Raw genomic sequence first — 22702 nt, 5'->3', positions numbered from 1 at the left:
TTCTGCATTTTTCAGATTTTTTTTGTTTTCATATAGAAAGCCCCCCTTTCAACATTTCTGTTGAAATGCCACCCTGAAGTCTTAAGAATTTAAGTGTTCAGTTATGTCCCTCATTATTATTTCCATTGGTGATTTGAAGATAAGGAAGTGGCATAGTTACACTGAGGGAGATTTTTCTCTTAAGGTTGAGGATGAAAATCCTCATGACAGAGATTATTTTAATTTAACAGCTTAAAATGACAGCAGGAGGAGGACAAACGCTGGATGACCTCATGCATTGGTAGAACTTAAGAAACAAAGAAAGGAAAAATACACAATATCAATTATCTATTGTGAAAGATTCAAGGACTCTAGAGGAAGTGGGAGAAGATTGAAGGGGGTGGAAGGTGGACATAGCGTCCTATTGTGGAGGAAGAGGACAACTTGGTGGCAGGTATTGTATGCTGACACTTATCATGGGGAGATGTGAAACTGTACCCCTGTGATCTTACTGCAAAACATTTCTCCAACAAAGTGATCTGTGAAATACATTTTTATAAAAGAAGTGAGTGTTCCAGCTTTCCCTCTTCCAACTATCCTAAGCAGTTCATTCAGTGAATGGTGGAGAAAATGGAGGAGAGGGCTCTGTGGTTTAGTTTTGCTCATGGAGGGGGGCTCAGAAGACTAAAGTTCTATAGCTGGAAAGGAAGATTTTGTAACTAAACAGCTTCAAAAGCCTGCAGCTTGCAAGGGCACATGTCTTCTCATTCATAGAACAGGGACACAGGGCAGAGTCTGGGGCGCCATGAGGGGAAGCAGCTATGGTGCCAGACGTTTGTGCCATTACAACAGAATCTCGGTATTGTAGGTTAATACCTCAAGCTGAGTATCTGACATTTAAAGGAAAAAAATCCAAATTAAGTTGAAAAGTAGTGTATTTTTAGCAAGACACAAAGCACATTTCCTTTCCACAAAGCAAGACCAGCAAACAGAGTAAGTCATCTGTATTTCTTTCAAGAACAAAGAAAACCAACATCTATTTCTGAGTTTCAAATGCCAATTTTCTTCCTGTTCTTTTTTTCTTACCCCAATGCAGAGGGGTAATTAAAAAAAAAAAAAAACTAGGAAAGTAAATGAGGAGGATTTGAATTTGCCCCCAAAAGAAACATTTTAAAAAATTTTCAGGATAGAAAAGAAAAAATCAAGTTTTTAAAAAATGATAACTCCACTCTTAAAGAAATAGTTCTGGTTTACTATTATGTAATGAACTGCTGTCAAAATCTAGAGGATGTGAATAACTTCTGTTGTGAAGAAATACCAAGCAATCAGAAGAAAGTGTTTTCAATACCTAACAAAATATTCCCTAACTCTGATTATATGTTTCCCCTACCACAATTACTTGCAAAAAAAATGTGTATGAAATATACATCCTCTGTTTTCCAACTGTTCAAGTTTCTTAAAAAGACATGACTTTTTTTAAAAAACAGATTTACAACCACTCGGGTTGTACTTGTAATAATTTGCTAGTTTCATATTTCTACACCTGATACTTTTTAAAAAATCAACAGCTTACTCTGAACTTTAGAGCTGAGCTATGCATGCTCACTTGTCAAATAGCCTCTCTTCCATTCTGAGGTCTTGCCAAAGAGGGCTGGGAGAAAGCCCTAAGCCCTGGCCAAACACATCAAACCCCACATTCATCTTTTTGACACTCAGGCCCCAGAGGCAACATAGGCTCAGCCAAAAAAATTCTCATTTTTTTCACTATTCTAATTTTTCTCTTTCTATATTCAAATAAGAGGCCAAGAAGGATCAGTTATAAAACCACAGAAAACAGACAGTGTATCTCTAGAAATAACTCTAATGTTGAAAGGCAAACAAGCCTTGGCATTGGACATCCATTTAATGGCAAACAATATGTGAAGCCATTTCATATGTGAAATGCTTAAGTTATCCCTAGGGAACTCCTAGGATAAAGAGAGGGTGAGGTACTGGAGCAAATTGAGAAACAAAAGATAGCATCCCCCATTCTATATGACTAAATTTTAATTTACAAAAAAAAAAAAAAAAACACCTTATTTTTGTAAGGAGTGCACTCAACCAGGTGTGCCATAGCCTAACCCAAACAACCTATTTTTGTAAGAGACAGAGACAGAGACTCAAGCACTGCTTATCTCTGGAATGTGTGGTAGTACTGGGGATCAAACTTGGGCCTTCAGGTAAGCAAGTCCTGTGCTCTAATGTGCTGAGCTCTCTCTCCCCCTCCCCCTCCCCCTCCCTAGTCCAGCATTCATTTCTACCTAACATTTCCGAAGGTTCACAAACACTTAGGTAGTCTGGGCATGTTTTCTTCTTTTCTTTTCTTTTCTTTTCTTTTCTTTTCTTTTCTTTTCTTTTTTGTAAGCACTGATTGTATGAACACAAGTAGTACGAAATGTTCTCTCCTACCATTAGACAAATAAAGGCAGTACCTTATGATCCAGCAATATCACACTTAGGCATTTATCCAGTGGTCACTCAAACACTAAGTACAGGGAGCATATGCATCCCTATGTTCACAGCTGTATTACTCACAATAGCTAAAGAGCAGGAGCAGTCTAAATGCCCATTAACAGATAACTGGCTGAAAATATTATGGCACATATATTCCATGGAATACTACTCTGCAAGAAAAAAGATGATACTGTATCCTTTGGGACAAACTGGAATGGAACTGGAGGTGATTATGCTTAGCAAAATAAGTAAAGAGAAGAAAGACAACTACCGGATGATTTCACTCATCTCTAAATTCCATGAATTTAGAGAACTGATACTAATGAACTTGAAAAAAAACAAACCAAAACATAAACAAGCAAATGTTTCTAAGACTGTGAGCTATGGTGGTTATCTTTGGGAGGTGGGAGGGTGTAGACAGAGAACTTTCGTTTGTGGTGGGTGTGGTGTGGAACTGTACACTAAAATCTCACAATCTCGCAACCTACTATTAATCACAAATAAAAGAGGAAAAGAAAAAGAAAAACGAAATGTTCTCTCCTTTAAAGGACCCACATATTATGAAAATAACAGAAACCAATAAGTTAGCAGTGTGAGAACACTTACTAATAACTCACAGTCACTAAGCACATTTGATGGGCCAAGTTCCATTCTAAATGAATGCTTGCCAACACATATTGTCTTATTCGCGTCTCACAATGAGAACTGTGAGTGTGAGTGCACACTATTATTATCCTCAGTACGCACATGGGAAACTGAGGCATATGAACTTTAACAACTTAACCGAGTACACATGGTCTAGAAGTGTTGAAGCAAGTGTTCCAGCTCATGGAATCCAACTCTGCAGTTTTTTGGTGTTGTTGTTTTTCTTAACACAGTGCCAGGGAAAAAATATAAGGCTACCTTCCTGGCCCAATTCTTAGTTTTTATTTTTATAGGTAGAGAAGGACCGGAACAGAGAAGAGATACTACAACACCGTTCCAAACATCCATGGAGCTCCTTGGCTCTATGGTGCTCCAATATAGTACCAGCCATTGAATCCATCACCCCATGTCTGCATCAAAGGCATGCTCTCTATGGTTGAACCATTTCCTGGGGACTCCAGGTCTAACTTTTTACCAGTGTGGAACTGAGTAATAGTTCAGGGTATACTTTAGAGAAATAAGTCATTAAAAATCAAATACCCAGGAGTTGGGCGGTAGCGCAACGGGTTAAGCGCAGGTGGAGCAAAGCGCAAGGACCGGTGTAAGAATCCCGGTTTGAGTCCTCGGCTCGCCACCTACAGGGGAGTCACTTCACAAGTAGTGAAGCAGGTTTGCAGGTGTCTATCTTTCTCTCTCCCTCTCTGTCTTCTCCTCCTCTCTCCATTTCTCTCTGTCCTATCCAACAACGAAGACAACAATAATAACTACAACAATAAAACAACTATGGCAACAAAAGGGAATAAATAAATAAAAATCAGATACCATTAACCACATCTATCTGACCTAGGGCTCATATCTATTCATATTTGGCACAGGAGCCTGTGTAACCTCTGCATCCCTGTCAGTCTGAGCTGCAGTCCATGGTCATAGTTAGGAACATTCTAGACTGCACTCATTTCAGGGCCTGTCTTCCTCAAGTAGCAGAGTACGCTGACCCAGCCTCCCTTCAGAGAGTGGGGCAGTTTCTACCATTGCTATTCTACATTGAGAGCAGGTCCTGCAGATGCCCACAGAGGGTTTATGATGATGTTCCTAATGCAAGTCACCAGTGGTGGTGGAGAGAGGGGTCTGTTAGAGATCTAGGCATATCATGTCTATGTGGGAATCCCAGGATTCCCTGAGTAGAGCCCTACATGATGGGGTTGCTTGGTAGTGAAAGTGTGCTGGTCTCTTACCTTTATCCAGCTCAGGCAAAAACTACTAAGACATGGACCCCTTGTAAGTATAAAATATAGAGTTCCTAGCTTCTTCCTACATGAAGACCCTTAGTTACATCTGCTTTATTCTTACCTTTAGGTTCCTGATTATTAAACAATTTGTCCTGCTTTATATCTTACCACTTTTCGGCCACCAAGACACTACCATGATGCCATACTATTTCCCTGGGCAGATGACCTCACCAATGTGTACTGGAACCTCGCCTCTCCAGACTCCTACCCCACTAGGGAAAGATAGAAACAGGCTGGGGGTATGGACTGATCTGTCAACGCCCATGTTCAGTGGAGAAGCCATTACAGAAGACAGAACTCCCACCTTCTGCAACCCATAAATAATTGTGGCTCATACTCCCAGAAGCTTAAAGAATAGAGAAGCTTCTAATGGAGGGGATGGGAGATAGAACTCTGGTGGTGGGAACTGTATGAAAACACACCTCTCTTATCCTACAATCTTGTTAATCATTATTAAATCAATAATCAAAATATTTTTAAAAGCAGGGACCACACTTCATATAAGTGCATAACACTCAGTTTGGAGTGATTTAATTACATGTATTTCCTGGAGGTCCAGGATGACTTGTGGAATCATTCATTCCTTTTAGTATTGAATAATAGATTTACCAGATACTATGTCCTCAGTAAAATTATTCTCCAAGCCATAAAAGTGGAAACACAACACAAAGATTTCTGTCTTATTGGCCTTAAGAGTCTAGCAGTGAGGTCTGATCATAACAGAGAGAAAGCAAAGTGACTTCAAAAAACAAAGAAGAGGGATTAGAATGTGACAAATGAGAAAGGGGGACAGGAAAGGGCTGAGAACATGACATCAAAGTTAAGACTTATAGTAGGTGAGACATGACAATCTCTGTACATCTTATAATAAATTCCCATACTTTCAGACCTTTAGCACTGCCAAAAGTAGACTGAATAATATTTGACCCACCTGGGAGTCGGGTTGTAGTGCAGTGGGTTAAGCACAGGTGGCGCAAAGAGCAAGGACTGGTGTAAGAATCCCGGTTCAAGCCCCTGGCTCCCCACCTACAGGGGAGTCTCTTCACAGGCGGTGAAGCAGGTCTGCAGGTGTCTATCTTTCTCTTCCCCTCTCTGTCTTCCCCTCCACTCTCCATTTCTCTCTGTCCTATCCAACAACAACGACATCAATAATGACTACAACAATAAAACAGCAAGGGCAACAAAAGGGGAAAAATATATTAATAATACACACACACACACACACACACACACACACGTATATATATGACCCACCTACACATTTGAAGAGCTAATGAGAACATGAACGCAATAGGGGCTGGGTGGTGGCACATCTGGTAAAGTGCATATTACAATGCACAAAGACCTTGGTTCAAAACCCTAGTCCCTGTCTGCAGGAGGGAAGCTTCACAAATGGTGAAGCAGTGCTGCAGGTGCCCTTCTTCCTCTCTCTCTCTTTCTCCCCCCTCTATCTCTCTCTGTGTCTCACTATTTCCTTCTGTCTCAATTTCTGTCTTTATGTAAAATAAAAATATTTTTGAAAATAGGCACAATGCACTTTGCAAAGTGCCCAGCTCATAACCCATCCTCAGTGAACACTAGCAATGATTACTATTACAGCCACTATCATGTCATACACTTACAATGGAAGTCCAGAATAACCACCGCATACTTGCCAGTTAGATGCTTAACAGGTCACTGCTTCTGTAAGCATGACAATTTTGGTCTAAAGTGAACAAATGCTACTTACCAGGAGATGGCTTTCCTGGCAGAGTGTACACTTCATACCATGAGTGAGGACTCAGGTTCAATGCCCCAGAACCCCATGGGAGAACCACACACAGAAGAAGCTTCACCAGCAGTGGACGCTGCTGCGGTATCTCTCCTTCTTTCTCTCTGTGGTATCTCTCCTTCTCTCTGCTGTGGTATCTCTCCTCTCTGTGGTATAGTATCTCTCCTTTTCTCTCTCTCTCTCTGATAATAGAGGAGAAGCAGCATTGTCCTTATCTTGGGTTGTGACCTTATCAAAAGACTAGCAGATGCTGTGTGAGAGAAGGTGAATGTGAGGATGGGACGGGGGTGGGGGGGTTGCCTCATCACAGCCCTCACACCCTATCAGCTGCACATTTATTTTTTGGCTGCAGGGAAAGCGTTTACTTCTTCTTTTATGAAGAGATGATTTTGTTCCCACAGCTCTGGGGTTTGAAAAGGTCAGCCATGATAAAGGGCTCAGGCTGAGCTCTTAAATTTTTTTTTTTTACCACAATTGTGAATTTCTTTACTAAGATGTTGAGATAGGGAAGGTCACCAAACCATGCATGAAAACTCTATCTTCCAGGTCCAGCAGTGGAGTATTCCAGCAAAATTTCCTCAGCTCTCTCCCTCATGATTTAGACATCCATTTGCACTCACTTCTGTTGACACACATTCACAAGAGAGAGCAAGTGAGAAGAATAGTAGCCATTACGGTAGGAAGATACTACTGTCCCTGTCTGGAATTTTCTCTGATCTGTTTTCATTACATACCTGAGAGAGAAAGGAGACTCCTGCTAATCTACATGCCTACTCTTTGGAAAAAATACTCAGGCTGTTGTCTCTTGCTAGATTGTTCAGTAATAGACCCTGAAACTATTAAAGAAACTAAAACTCTTTGAGCTAAGTGGCCAGATGCAATATATTATTGGGTCAGGGTACTTCAGTGTCCTACCTGGCTTAGTCATTTCTAAAACTAGTTCCTCTTTGCTGAGAGATATAAAGTTTTATCGTCATGCCACAGAATCACCAAATGTCTTGGAGAACTGCCTGTTAAGGTTTTCTACTTTCTTTTGACACTGTCTATAGAAAATGTTCCTACAAGTCCACAACCTGGACCAGCCACGCTGGTTCCCAACTTGGTTTTATTTCTTTGATTCGGCAGAGGTTGTCAAAATAGAATTTTCCCAGTAAACATAACATTGGCCTGAGAGTTTTACTCTCTCTCTTTTTAACTTCCACTTTATTGGGGGTTTAATGGCTTACAGTACAATTGATGACACATAGATAATACCTCTCGTCTTTCCATGAGCAGTGTCTTCAAGACATGCTCCTCCAATCTAGGCCCTTTTCAACAGACTGCACCAGGACCCCAGTGCCCCTCAATTCTACCCCTTACTCTCCTTTCCCAGGGTCCTTTGCTTTGATGCAGTACATCACACCCAGTCAGAGTTTCACACTATGTTTTCCCTTACTGTCTTTGCTTCTTAACCTATGACTAAGATCATCTGGTATTTGTCCTCCTCACTCCAGCTTTTTAAGTCTTTCTGATATGACTCTACTCAGCAAACTTCACAAAGCTTCCTGCCCTTACTTCCCACCTGCACTGCTCTGTCTTTTTCAAATCAATGAGTTGGCAAGAAGTGACTGAAGACAGGTATCTGTAAAGGTTCTTGGAATGAGAGTCTCTGGAGTTGTTGACCAACAGGACTTGAATCTTTGAATTAAAAGGTTCACTGCCACCTACCTGGAACAGGGTCTGTGTGGAGAGCCAGCAGCTTCTCAAGTGTGAATGTATGCACAGGACACTTCTGCTCCATCACTAAACTCTATCGCTGGCACTGGTTTTGTCCTTCATGCCCCCAGGGAGGCAGAATCTGGGTATGGAGACCCCACTGCAGGTTTCAGACTGAGTCCACCAGGAGAAAACTCTGCAGCAGCCTAATAGGCTGGACTACATCCATAAGAAATGAGAGTACTGCTGATACTATTCTAGAAAGAGTATATGCCACATGCCTGATGATTAGCAGGATTTCTAGTTAGACCACCACATAGCCAGTGTTTTAAATTACCTCCATTATTACTTGCAAGACTGTCAAGTTTCTAGAGCAGAAAAAACACTTAGTCCATACCAAGCGTCAAAGACATTTTAAAACTCAAGTCTTTGCCAAGGAAATGACTAACAAAGATTACGACTGCAACTAAATTAGAGCGAGTCTATAGCTGTCACACTGCAGAAAGTAGTGCTAAACAAGATACGGAATATTTTAGAAAACTAAGTGTAAGGGAGAAAAGGAACGTGACTGTATCACACTGGAACATTCTTCTGAAGACCAGCCGTGATGAGAGGTAAAGTTGAGGTGACTTGGATTTTGACTGGATAAAGTTTTACACAGCACCACTGTGGATGACTGTTCCATGGACTAGTATTCAATAAGCAAACTCTATCCTGCAACACACACACACACACACACACACACACAGTCATGTGGAGCTGTGGAGCTGACCAAAGAAGTGACTCTAATGGGTCACAACTTGTCCCTCTGTCAGGAACAAGGTCAGCTCTGCCAGAAGAACGCAAACATTCACAGCATCTCTTCTAAGAAATCTAGTCTTAGAGCTCTAGATTTAAAAATTCATGCAAGGCGCTGGGTGGTGGGGCACCATGTTGAGGGCATATGTTACAATGCACAAGGACCAGGGTTCAAGCCACTAGTTCCCATTTTCCAGGAAGAAATCTTTGCCAAGTGGTAAAACAATGCTCCAAGTATCTTTCTGACACTCTCCCCTCTTGATTTCTATCTCAGTTCAAAAATTAAATAAAAAATTTATAATATTTATGAAAAGTTAACGTGAAACTTGAACTGCTGAAATATGTGTAAATACCTCTGGCCATCTAGTTATGATTTTATTTTCCATTTCCCCACTTTTGATCCCTTCTAAGTCCCTCCATTTGCTTGCTCAAACCCTACCCTTCAAACACACACACACACACACACACACACACACACACACACACACACACACACACACCTCACTCCTCTTTCTCTCATTTGAAGCCAAATCTGGAGTCGGTGCTTTGTCTGCTCAGCAGGAGAGCACAGCCAGCAATCTCCAGCATATGTAACGTCAGCTTATCCTCCCCAATATAATAATCCATCTCTGATGAGCCTACTCGTTCCATAGTGTGGTTCCACTATGATACATACAATTTACTTCTTTAAAATACAGTTAGGATGGACAACTTCCATTCGTAATGCAGGTTGAAAGTATGATTGTGGGGTCAGTATTAGTTTTCTATTAAAAAAGGTTTTGATGAATTACTTCCCAATTATAAGTCCTTTAAGAGTATGAAGTCATTAAATTATTAAAAAGTCATTAAGAACATAAATCCAAGGAACATAATCAGAGCTTTATCCCTGAAAACACAGAGGTTGCTACAGATGTGAAGCCAGTGTTGTTACTGCAAGGTCTCGCAGCTTAATACTTTGAGGGGATAATAAATACTAACCAGAAAGAAGACATATGGTCTGAGATATAAGGACATAGAGGAATAACTCTGGAAAACATTTGCTGACAACGGTGCTAAGGGATCAAGAAAGACATGACTTTATAAGCAGAATGGCTCAGGTGATGAACACAAAGCAGCCAGGACAGGCAGCTCTCAGATCACATCACATGAGGTCGCATTAACGTCTTTCTCATGCACTGAGAACGATGCTTTCTCAGTGGCAGGAGTGGGAGCTGCCGAGTATTTTCACCATGACAACCTTATATTACCCTTTTGATAAATCCCAACACACCATGAGTTTTGATTTCTAATGGAAGATACCTCTATACTTTCAGGTTGGAACTTCTGAGTACCTGAGAGCCTGTTCACACAGAAATCAATCATTCTCTGGTCCTTTTTATTTTTCTTACCTTCACATGTGTGGCCATCTGCAGAGATGGAAAAACCCTGTTCGCAGATACAGTGGAAGGAGCCATCTGTATTTAGACACTCTCCATGGGGACCACAGAGTCCAGTCTGCTCACATTCATTAATATCTGGAATGAAAAAGATTCAAATACTTCAAGAATGACCTGCCTTGTTTCCATGTGGTAACAGACACACAAACATAGTCCATTACAAAACTATGGAACGCTAATGTTTGGTGGTACACCACCATTTTCCCATCCATCAGACCACAAGACAAGATAGAAACTAAGCTTTATCGTGTGACATAAATAATGACTAAGCTTTTGTCGTTGTTGTTGCTTCCAGGGTTATCGCTGGGGCTCATTGCCTACACTGCTCCTGGAGGCCATTTTTTCCCATTTTTGTTGCCCTTGTTGTTATTATTGTTGTTGCTATTGTTGGGTAGGACAAAGAGAAATCAAGAGAGGAGGGGAAGACAGAGGGAGAGAGAAAGAAATATATATATATATATATATATATATATATATATATATATATATATATTAGTGCAGCAGTGGAAATGAACCAAGGGTATTACACAAGTGCCCCATCTACCCATTTTTATATCATATACTTAGAGAAGGAGAGATAGAGAGAAAGACACTTCAAGGCTGCTACACCATCCACAGAAGCCCCTGGTGCTGTCCACGGCACTCTCGTTTGATGCCAGAGATCAAACTCAGGGCTTCATGTATGATTACGTGTGTGTTCCACCTCCCAGTCCCAGAGGTGTTTTAACTGTTCTGCTCATTAGAGACCCTGATTAAACTGACACTGTGTGAGGAAACCTGAATGTCTGAACGCCCCTGACTCTACGTATAGCGCTCTAATATTGTGCTACATTTGTCCACAACATGCATTCCTAATTTAGCAATGACAGGTCAAGGTGACCTTCCTGGACAGGGATGCAAATGCTCTCACAGGTTCTCCAGAACAGCCAGGCAGTAGCCCCACCAAAGTCACTTTCTCATCTTTCTGAAGTCTTCCAGTCTGCTCTTAGGAAGTCAGTTTTTTAATTTTTGGTTTTTATTGGATAAGACAGAGAGAAATTTAGAGGGGAGGAAGAGATTTTTTAAAAAGGAGAATAAGAGAGACACCTGAAGAACTGCTTCACAGCTCCTGAAGCTTCCTCCCTACAGGTGGAGATCAGGGCTCAAAGGCAGATCCTTGAACAAGGTAATATGTACGCTCAACCACCACCACCTGGTCCTCTAGAAAGCTCCACTAATTCAGTGATGTATTTACCAAGTGCCTCTTGAAGCAGGGCCCCTGTGGTTACGCCACTACAATGTAACACCGGAGGCAGGAATCTCCAGGGATGGCTGTGGTAGGCAGAGTAGCAGGCGGAGTGTAAGCCGCCCTAGTGTTGTAGGCATGCTTAGTCAACAACCCTGTAGCCCTCCTCAATAAATCCATCGTGTTCCCTGCAAGCAGCACCTCCTGGGAATCACAGTTTTTAGTCCTGTGGATCCCACTGTGCAAAAGCAATTCTATTCAAATCATTGGTTTCTCATGATGATCCCTTGTAATAACTTTGAACTCTCTACTCCTACATTTGCCTTGCAAATCTGACTTCGTTGGATTGCTCACTACTAAACCAAAATAAGAAACCAAGCAGGCAGGGCCTGGCTTGTCTGGCATGCACTACCATGTATAAAGACCTGGGTTGAAGTTCCTAGTCCCAATCTGCAGGGAGGAAGCTTTGTGAGCAGTGAAACAGAGCTGCAGGTCGCGGTATCTCTTTCAAACACCCAACCCCCACTTGCAAGGAGGAAGCTTAACAAGTGGTGAAGCAATGCTTTCAGTGTCTTGTTCTCTTTCTTCCTCTGTATCTCCTCTTCCCTCTTGAGTGTTGACTGTGTCTATCCATTAAATAATGAATAAATAAAATTTAGAAGCAAAAAAAAAAAAAGGCCACCCAAAAGGGTGGAGTTGTGCAGGCACTGAGCTCTTGTTTTTGTAAGTCAAGAAAGGAAGAAAGAAAATAAAGAGAAATCAAGCAGGAGTCACTCTAATTTCTTGACAATTTTCTTGTTTTAAGCTATTGCAAGGAAGAACAATAATTATCTTCTATTTGCTCTGTGAGAGTCTGCTTTTAGAAAATCTCTGACAATTCCTATCTTTGCTTTCTGACTGTACCTTTGATCAGCTGACCTTCTCCTGGTCCTCAGCCCCATTCTACCTCTCCAACCTGCTGCTTAGAGCTACCTCTGCAAGGTGCCAAGCTCACCTTGTATCATCAAGCCCAAGATCCAAACTCACTTTGCTGAACCCCAGAAGTTTATTTGAACCCCCTTATTTTCTCCTCTATATGCCTCTCACCCCCTTTTTTTTTTAAAAAAAAAGGCTATTCATTTTTGCAATGTTCTCAGGGAATAGTGTGCATAAATTTCTTGCTTCATGAGAAGCCATCGATTAACAAATAATTGTCTAAAAAATGTCTGATGACAGGAACTGAAGATGAATTCCCAGACTTTTTTCCAGGAAACCACTAAGAAAGAACAACATGACTATCTGGAACTAGAGAAACATATGCCTTCAATTTAGGGTGTACTTCTTGAGGCATTTCTAAACTATGCCTCTAATAACTCAGCGAAAAACCAGACTATACTTAAGCAGGGCTTTTTTCTCTTTTTCATGGGTCCGAGAATCCACAGAAATTCAGAATTTGGCATGTAAAATTCAGAATGCAAAGCTAAAGTGTGTTCTGAATCACAAATGGATGCTACCAAGAGTCTGAAAGACTCTATAACAAGGAATGTTTCAGGCTGTCTGAACATCATCATTAGCTCCGCAGGAGAAGGGGACACCAAACACTCCTTCAATTGGAACTGCCTCACTGTACATGAAGCTCCCTTCAGACTGAAAAGGGAAGAACCTTCAGATGTTTAGGCAAGGTTAAAAGTTTATGCCTCTCACACATTACTAGCACCGTCACCAATGACATGACTGGCATTATTAACCAGACTGAAATCTGTATGGATGTCCAGAATGTGGATGCGATCGTGGGATTTCTCAATAGTCCGCAGTCTTACAGAGCAAAGAGTTGATCCAAAATAAAAAGTGAGTGGATGTGTCACTGTAAACAGCCTTTAACTGGAGAAGGCAGGCCACCTAGCAGGTTCAGAGAAACTGTTCTTTCAAAGGCACTCAGGCTTCGAGAAGGCTTTGCATCTCTTGGGATTTAGATTTTTAAGCACATAGGCTGGAGAGAGAGCAGAGTGGTTTGCAAAAAGACTTTCAAGCCTGAGGCGCCAAATGTCTCAGGTTCAGTTCCTAACACTAAGGCCATAGCCATCTTTGGGATGAGACAGTGGCAGCCCCAGTGAAACACACACACCATCATGTATGAGGACCTGGGTTTGACCCTCCCCACCTGAAAGGGGGATGCTTTGTGAGCAGTGAAGCAGGTCTGCAGGTGTCTACCTTTCTCTCTCTCTTGTTCTCTCTCTCTCTCTCTCCCCTGCCCTCTCAATTTCTCTCAGTTCTGTCAAATGAAATGGAAAGGAAAAAAATGGAAAAAGTAGCTGTGAGCAGTGGGTTTGTAGCTGTAGCACCAAGCCCCAGCAATAACCCTGGAGACAAAAAGAGAAAAAAAAAGACTTCAGCAGTCTTATAAGTCATAAGAACTTAGCGCTGCTGTGTTGAAAAAGAAAAAAAGCCAATTTCCAAGCATATTGGTTTATTCTGGAAAGCAGAAACCATGCATGTGACACAGAAGAAAGTCAACTAAATAATGATGGATAGTCCATAAAACATTTGTTTGGAGCAGTGTCCCATATTTGAGAGCTGAGATCTAATCACAAACATAAATTAACATAGTAGCATAATCAATGCGTCAAATGGCTGAATGAGTTCCATGTGCTCTAGCTCCAGGAGGTGAACTGTACAATTTGCAGTATGAAATCACGGCCCATTTATATATGACTTGGGTTTTGCCTCTCTTCGGTGAAAAAAAAAAATGTGGCTAGCAAGGAATTAGAAAAGACAATATTGCCTTTAAGCCAAAATATGTGTAAGAAAAACAGCAATCAGGTTGTTCTGGGGTTTTAGATAAATCAAGATCCATTTTGCTACGATGTGAAAAGTCCCAAAGTAGAAAATATGCACCTCTCCATTTCTAACTCAAACATTCCTTCTCTACCACATTAAATCCACACACATGTTCATTTTGCACTGGAAAAACTGAAAAATGTAAATTCACCTTATTGCATCATGGTGCAAAATAAATATACTGGATGAGGTAGAGGTAGTGGGTTTAAATTGGGCATGAAAAGGATTCCAAGATCTTGAGGCAAAGGTCTGTTTCTTCCCTCTCTCTGTGGTACTTGTAGGACTGGAACAATTACTAAGACAGAGAACAGTATCACCCGAGCACCTTGGACAAGAAAGCAAACATCACCTGAGACTTCAAGAATAATGTCATTTGGGGCACTGGAGGGCATATGATCTATGATGGTTCTGAATAAAACAGTCATACATGGTCAGTAGATGTGGAGATCCTTTGTCGGCTTATACACTGGGAAAGACTATACTGTGATATGGTGACAAAAGAACAAGAAGAAAAAAGAATGTGTGTCAAGTCTCAGAAATATCGATAATTAACTGTATAAGCAAATGCAACTTTTTATTTTTTAATATATTTTTTATTACTTATTGTATAGAGACAGAGAAAAATCAAGAGGGTAGGGGGGAAAGAGTGGGAGAGAGAGATGGATACCTACAGATCTGCTTCCCTGCTTGTGAAGCTTTCCTCCTGCAGGTAGGTACCCGGGTCCTTGTGAATTGTCATTTGCGTGCTCGACCAAATGAAACACATGCTCGTCCTAAGTGTTAACTTTTTCATCTCAGTGGCCCCATGTTCAGTCTCTAGCACTATCAGATGCCAGAGCTGAGCACTGCTCCAGTCTTGCTCTTATTTCTCTCATAAAAATAAATAAATACATCTTTTTTTTTTAAAGAAACAATTGTTACTTTAAAAAAGTCTGGATTTTGACAATAATTTGGATCCACCTGCATATCAGATTTCAGGCTGGGGGAACTAGTATAGCCACAGGCCCTTTGGGATATAACTAAAATATGCCTATATTAGTTATCTACAAAATGGAGGAACTCCCACTCATCGTCTGCATTATTCCAGCCTTTAGGTCCATGATTGGTCAACAATTTTGCTTTGTATGTTAACTCTCCTCTCAACCACCAGGTTACAGATGTTAGTAATGCTGACCAGACTTGGTGGGGACAGACAACCCCACCAATATGTCCTGGAGCTCCACTTCCCCCAGAGCCCTTCCCTACTAGGGAAAGACAGACAGGCTGGGAGTATGGCTCGACCTGTCAATGCCCATGATCAGCGGGGAAGCAATTCCAGAAGCCAGACCTTTCACCTTCTGCATCCCACAATGACCTTGGGTCCATACTCCCAGGGGGTTAAAGACTAGAAAACCTATCAGGGGAGGAGATGGGATACGGAGTTTGGTGGTGGGAATTGTGTGGAGTTGTACCCCTCTTATCCTATGGTTTAGTCAGTTTCCTTTTTATAAAAAAAATTTTTTTTTAAGCCTGGGTAGGCATAGATTTCTTAAAAGAGAAATTTATGGGCAAAGACTTAGAAAATAAAAAACAGCTAGAATGAGTTGCAAATGTTGAGACAAGAGACTCTAATTTGTTTTACAGTCCCAGTATCAACGATTTAGTATGTCACACAAGGCAGAAACACTTGACCTCACTGTTTTCTTTCTTTTGGCTCCAGCCATAATAATAATTGATAGGACAGTGTAGGGGAGGAAACAAGAACAAACTCATAGGCTCAGATTGTTCTGTCTACGGCGTGGGGGTTAGGGCAACAAGCTGGCTGACTCCACCATGTCTCAGCTACTCAGGCACACAACAGATACACCAACTACCTCTTCGCCTCTGTAAGAATTTGACGAGGCATGTACAGCGTGTGCACAAAGCTGGTGCTCAATTAAAGTCACTGTGATTGGTGGTGTGTTCTTATGAGTAACTTGTGAAGCTTCCCCTCTGCAGTTGGAAAAGTTAGTGCTTGTGCATTGTAATGTATGTGTTCTACAGGATGCACTACTACCTGGCTCTGATGCTCTATAATTTTAATCAAATTGTTAATAAGGTTTCTCCCCACCTCCCCTTCCATATCAACAAGGCTTTATAGGAAGAAATAGAGCTGGGTGCAGGGTAAGAATAGGGAACAGGTAAATATCAACTATAGGGAAAATGCATATATCCATGAAGGGGATAAACAAACAAGATGATTTATAATCAGCTCCCTCAGAAGGAGCAGCAAAGGACAGGTGGGCTCAGCTACACAAAGAACAGCCTGTAGTTGACGTCGACCTGAGATAGAGTTTAATAAAACAAATTGGCACAGCAGGGCTGGGAAATAGCTTGTCCAGCAGAGCACAGACTTTGTCATGGAAGAGGACCCGGATCAAGGCCCTGGCACCATGCACTGCACCGGGAGAGGCACCATGAGTGTTGGTGTGGGGCTATAGTGTCTCTCTTTCCTTTGTCTCTCTCTTTTCCTGTCACAGTCTGAATTTAATAAAAATAAAAAAAAACTGGCATGGCTCCCCTCTATGGATGATGAGTGGTAAAGTCCTAGACGATCACTAAAATGAGCACAGAGCAGAAGAACTATGTGCACTCTGACTTAAAGAGACAGGAGTACCTTGACATCCTTTATTGTCATTGAGCTGGAATCCTCCTGGACAGGTGCAGTCATATGATCCTTCCGTGTTGATGCAGTCCCCGCCCTGGCAAACGCTCTTGTCCTCCAGGCATTCGTTGATATCTGCAAAGTAAGTTAAACAGTGAAAGACTAAACACACAAGGTCTAAGACAACCAGATATCTTCCCTTATCTCGACACACAAATGTTTTCTATCACTCCTAACACATATATTTCAAAGGGTGGCTTTTTTTTTAAACTTTTCAAAAATAAAGCCTTGAGGGAAAGGTCCTGGAGCTAGTTCATTGAAGCCCCCAGCTCCCCACCTGCAGGGGATCACTTTGTAAGCAATGAAGCAGGTCTGTGCAGGTCTTTCTCCCCCCCCCCCCATCTTCCCCTCCTCTCTCAATTTCTCTCTGTCCTATCTAACAACAGCAGCAGCAACAGCAAAAACATGATGGGAAAAAAGATGGCCTCCAGGAGCAGTGGATTCATAGTGCAGGCACCAAGCCCCAGCAATAACACTGGAGGCAAGAAAAAAAAATATCTATATATGGAGAGACAGAGATAAATAGATATAAATACAGATATAAAGTCAGCCCATATCTGTGACCTTGGGAGAACTACTACAATGACTAGTGGAAGGGGTGTGTGGACACAGAACTCTGGTGGTGGGAATGGTGTGGAATTATAGCCCTATTATATTATAATTCTGTACAGCAATACTAAATTGATAATAAAAGCTGCCTTTAAATACTTATTGTTAAAAATGTGCAGAGCATCTGCTTATACTACATATTGTATCATGCACCACAGAATTATTTTTTTAAGTATTTGGCATGGTCCCGACCTTCAAAGAGAAATGTTTGCTAAAATAAATAAATAAATAAATAAATAAATCCCAGCATCTATACCAGTAAAAACAAGCACATAAACAGTAAAATTGCATAAAACTCCTTCCTAAATCTAAAACAATTTAAAACCAGAACTGTCAAAAAAATTTATGATGATCTGTCAAAGATCAGTCAGCATAGGCTTCAGGTTATACTGAAAGAAATATGTATCATCAAGGCCAAAGGCGCCTTCTTGTACCAGAAAACATTCCCCAGGGAGTTCAGACACAGGTGTGTGCCCAAGAAGAGGGGCAGGGAGAGGCTCTGGGCAGGAAAGAGAATCAAGATCACACGCTTCCTGGAAGTCACTCACTCAGCAGCTGCCAGCAGGTTTGATGTCGCCGATTTCTTAGTGCATATATTTATAGCACGTGCAGCTCAAAATGCTTTACGTGACCAGTAACACCTGTTGGCATGATCCTCTGTCAAGCTTTGTGGTGCTCCCACCCCTGCACAAATGCCAGGTAGATCCCAGGGCTGTTTACTGCCACATTTACTCCCAGCCAGAGATCATTATTTCAGACAGACTTCATGAGCCCCTCTTCCACTGTCTGTGCAGGCTTTGAATTACTAGCATCCAAGAAAGCTCAGGGACAAAGACTTCTTTGTTTCCTTGGAATTCGGCATCTGACGCCATCTCTTGTAAATAATCTTGATTGCTGCTAAAATACATGAGTGGTTCCAGGAAGAAGTGAATGTGGAGACTATTCTAGTCACTTACTCATCTCTCTGTCTAGTTCAGAATAAGGGAAGAGCAAATTCGATTCTATTCCTAGAACCCAAGCAGCCAGTTCATTGGCTTCTGTTATGGGGCAAATGGAAGAAACCATGGATGGAAGAAAACCATGAATGTGCCTTCATAGCTCATTCTTTCCAAATAAAAACAAGCCAGGGGTGATGTTCACCCTGACGTTAAGTGCTTCAGAGTACAACCCGGAAGTTAAGACCAGCTGACGTGACTGTCACAGCTACAGCACGCTGTCATGTCTGAGTGCTCTTCCAGCTTCACAGAAATATCATTTACAAGCAGGAGAGGCATCGGAATTTAAAGAGTCCTGGCCAAGGATTCTGGAAAAAGACCTCTCTTGTGACCAAGGCCACAAGGAAAGCCAAGTGGCATTTCTGTACCTACTTCCCTCTGCTGGGCTCTACTGTAAGACTAGTCTGGAGTCATTACAAATGGAGCCATTTTCAAGGGAATGACAGGGTGTCTTTGTCAGAATGCCATTCTTGAGTGACAGAGTTTCTTATGTTTTCCTGGAAATCATCTTTCAATATGACCTTAAAAACCTTCCTCATAGGGGAGTCGGGCGGTAGCGCAGCGGGTTAAGCGCATGTGGCACAAAGCACAAGGACCAGCATAAGGATCCTGGTTTGAGCCCCCGGATCCCCACCTACAGGGGAGACACTTCACAAGCTGTGAAACAAGTCTGCAGATGTCTAGCTTTCTCTCTCCCTCTCTGTCTTCCCCTCCTCTCTCCATTCCTCCCTGCCCTGTCCAACAACAATGACATTAATAACAGCAATAACTACAACAATAAAACAAGGGCAACAAAAGGGTATAAGTAAATAAATAAAAATTTTAAAAAAAAAAGACATCCACTAGGGAATGAGAGAGCCAGGCTAGGAGTATGGATCGATCTGCCAATGACCATGTTCAGCAGGGAAGCAATTATAGAAGCCAGACCTTCTACCTTCTGCATCCCATTATGTCCCTGGGTCCATACTCCCAGAGGGATATAGAATAGGAAAGCTATCAGGGGAGGGGAGGGGATACGGAGTTCTGGTGGTGGAAACTATACCCCTCTTATCCTATGGTCTTGTCAGTGTTTCCATTTTATAAATAATTTTAAAAAAGAAAGACTATGCATAATATACCAGCCTTGAAAACAACTCAGATGACCAATGACAGATGAGTGGATAAGAATGGAGTAGTAAATCTTCACAATGGAATATAATTCAGCTAATAAAAACAAGGCACTCAAGAAGCAAAAGTATAGGCACAATGGGGCCAGACAATAGCCTGAAAAATAGCTCTTACAAAGCTTTAATAGGACACCAAATGTTCTCTCCACCAGTCAGCAGACCCTGGATATAACAAAATGTCTCTCTTTTTTAAAATTTTGATTGCCGTCAGGGTTATTGCTGGGACTTGGTGCCCACACTACAAATTCACGGCTCTGGCGGCCACAGTGTTTTTTCCTTTATTTATTTTTCTTTGTTTGATTTGCTAGGGCACAGAGAAATTAAAAAGGGAGAGAGAAATAGTGACACCTGCAGACCTGCTTTGCCACTTGTGAAGCTTCCCCTCTACAGGTGGGGAACACAGGTTTCAAACCCAGGTATGCCATGGCGTGGTCCCCAACAAAATTTTTTAAAGTGGGTGGCATTAAGGTTAGTTGGAGTAGGCTCTTAGATATAATTCTGTGTGACTAGTTTTTAAGTCCTATCTTCCTACTAATTTCAAGATTTTGAATAGTAAGTATGCCAACTGTGGGCATATTTTAATCTGTTTTTGTCTCTTTGCCATAAAATACATTAAAACATATATTGGACCATTTGACTCTTATACCCCTTCAAAAAAAGATATAGGTATTTGTATCACTCCAAAAGGTTCCCTGGAGGGCAGCCGCTAAGCAATTTTGAGATTCACTGTAGTTCTTCTTCAGAGCTGAACATAAATATACAAATTCATGAGTGTACCATGATTTGTGCATACTCATCCACTTTTAAATGAGTATTCGGGCTTGTTTATACTTTGACTATCATGAATAAAGTTGCAGGGACTTTCTCGGGCTTTGCAAAGTCCGAATAGGGAGGAGCTACAGGCTGGAAAGGAACTAAGGGAAGGATGGGCTTCAGGATGGTGCCTGGAGTGAGAACAAGTTGGAGGCAGGCAGGGTCTTGAAGGTGCAGATGCTTGAGATCCCGGACACCCCTGCCAGGCAGGGCCAGCCCCCAGCTGAGACCCACTGGTGACTGACATGCTTGGGCATGAGTAAGACACTGGGACTCTGGCTCCAGCAGGACTGTAGAAAACAAGGGTGACAAGTGCAAAGCCAAAAGTTTACAAGAGAGATGGTGCTTCCTCCCATCCAACATTAACAGGCACAGGGACAGTCAGAGCTCCTTAATTCCAGCTGAGGACTGCTGGGGAAGGCAGGAAGCAGCTCTGATGGGGGCAGCCTCAAGTGCTGACTCAGCTCCAAAGCAGGCTCTGGGAAGGCAAAACAGTTCACTTGGGGAGTGTGCTGCTTTGCTGTGTGCATGACTCAGCTTCCACTCCAGCCCCTGCCACACTGAAGGAAACTTCATTGCTGTGGTCATTTTCACTCTCTCTGCCTTTCTGTTTCTGTGTCTCTACCAAGGAAGGAAGGAGGGAGGGAAAGAAGGAAGGAAGGGAGAAAGGGAGAAAGGAAAGGAGAAAGAAAGAAAGAGAGAGAGAAAGAGAGAAAGAAGGGAGGGAAGGAAGGAAGGAAGGAAGGAAGGAAGGAAGGAGGGAAGGAGGGAAGGAGGGAAGGAGGGAAGGAGGGAGGGAAGGAGGGAAGGAAGGAGGGAAGGAGGGAAGGAGGGAAGGAGGGAAGGAAGGAAGGAAGGAAGGAAGGAAGGAAGGAGGGAAGGAGGGAAGGAGGGAAGGAAGGGAGGGGGCTCAGTTTGCTGAAAGGACTGTTACCCTTTTTATAACTCAGAGTACTAAGGGAACAGACTGTGACTTGAAGAGAAAAGGTCTGGTTACACACTCTAACAGGAACTTAGGGTGGGTGTGTATCACATCCATACTTAATAAAGAGTTTCACTCCTAAAAGAATGCCAATGGTGGTCTGGGTGGTGGCACCTGGTTGAGCTTGTCCCTCTCCCCTCCTGATTTCTGTTTCTATCCAATAAATAAGCAAAATATTTTTTTTAAAAAAAGTATAGATGGAACACAACCAGGAGAGCTGGAAAAATGTCACTGCTCAGGTTGACATCCAGTAAACAGGCAGGTGACAAGCTGACCCCGCAGCCCTCAGCACCAGAAAGGCTCTGTGCCACCAGGGATCATGAGGGGGTGACGACAGCAGTGACTCTGAATGCTGTAGACTGGATTGTTTTTCAAAATGGTTGAGGCATAAAACTCCAAATCAAGTTCAAGTTTGGCTCTCACAAACTTTCCAGTTATATGGAAAAATCAACTTGCATTTACTTACTTGGGACATCTGGAAGCTGGGGCTGCATAAATAAGGTGCTGGAGCTCAGAACTGCCCACCCGGATAAACCACAGACAGCTGGCATGAGTTAAATATCTCAACTCTATTGGCTAGCAAATGCTCCCCCCCCTTGCCCTTCAAAACAGTGCCAAGGAAGCCCGGCCCCCACACTCCCTTCTCTGCAATACCTGATGTCCTCAACTATGGAGGCAGAAGGTTAGGCTGAAGGACGGGGCAGGGATGGGCTTTAGGGGTTTTCAGGGGTCACCCTAGGCTTTCTGATTTGGTCACGATTCTCACCTTCACAGCGGTCTCCGAGCAGAGAGGCTCTGTAGCCTTGGTCACAGACACAGCGGAAGGAGCCTTCTGTGTTCCTGCACTGCCCGTGGGTGCACAGGTGGTGGTGCTGGCACTCATCAATGTCTGGGAAGGAGGGAGGGAGGGGGAGGGGGAGGGGGGAGGGAGAGAGGAAGAGAGATGGGAGGGGAGAAGAGAAGGTACAGTTGGTGTGTTTATGGAGAACTCAGACTGGATGCTCCATCATGTGAATTAAAGCTGGCCTCCAGATCACACACTCTCGGCAGGGAAAAATTGAGATGAACTATAAGATTCCTTCATCAACAGTGAATGAATTTAATTAAATATAAAATGTTTAAATATATACATATATTATATATAATATACATATACTATACATATACATATGCATATATACATATACTATACATATACTATACATATGCATATACTATACATATGCATATATATACACATACTATACATATACTATACATATACATATACTATACATATACATATACTATACATATACATATACTA

At 42.1% G+C, this 22702-nt stretch overlaps 1 protein-coding gene across 16 annotated transcripts in view; it reads right to left on the bottom strand.

The window, feature by feature from the left end:
- Window positions 1–22702, bottom strand: part of LTBP1 (latent transforming growth factor beta binding protein 1) — a 304975-nt gene that overhangs the window by 67247 nt on the left and 215026 nt on the right. For all 16 annotated transcript variants that reach the window (XM_060186845.1, XM_060186846.1, XM_060186848.1 and 13 more), the window contains 3 exons: window positions 22163–22285; window positions 16784–16906; window positions 10059–10184 (listed from right to left, as the gene is read on the bottom strand). In XM_060186845.1, coding sequence (XP_060042828.1) covers window positions 10059–10184; window positions 16784–16906; window positions 22163–22285 — 372 coding nt within the window. The remainder of the gene's footprint in view (window positions 1–10058; window positions 10185–16783; window positions 16907–22162; window positions 22286–22702) is intronic.

The sequence above is a fragment of the Erinaceus europaeus genome, chromosome 3, assembly GCF_950295315.1.
Source record: "Erinaceus europaeus chromosome 3, mEriEur2.1, whole genome shotgun sequence".
Taxonomy (NCBI): domain Eukaryota; kingdom Metazoa; phylum Chordata; class Mammalia; order Eulipotyphla; family Erinaceidae; genus Erinaceus; species Erinaceus europaeus.
This window is presented reverse-complemented; position numbering and strand designations above follow the sequence as displayed.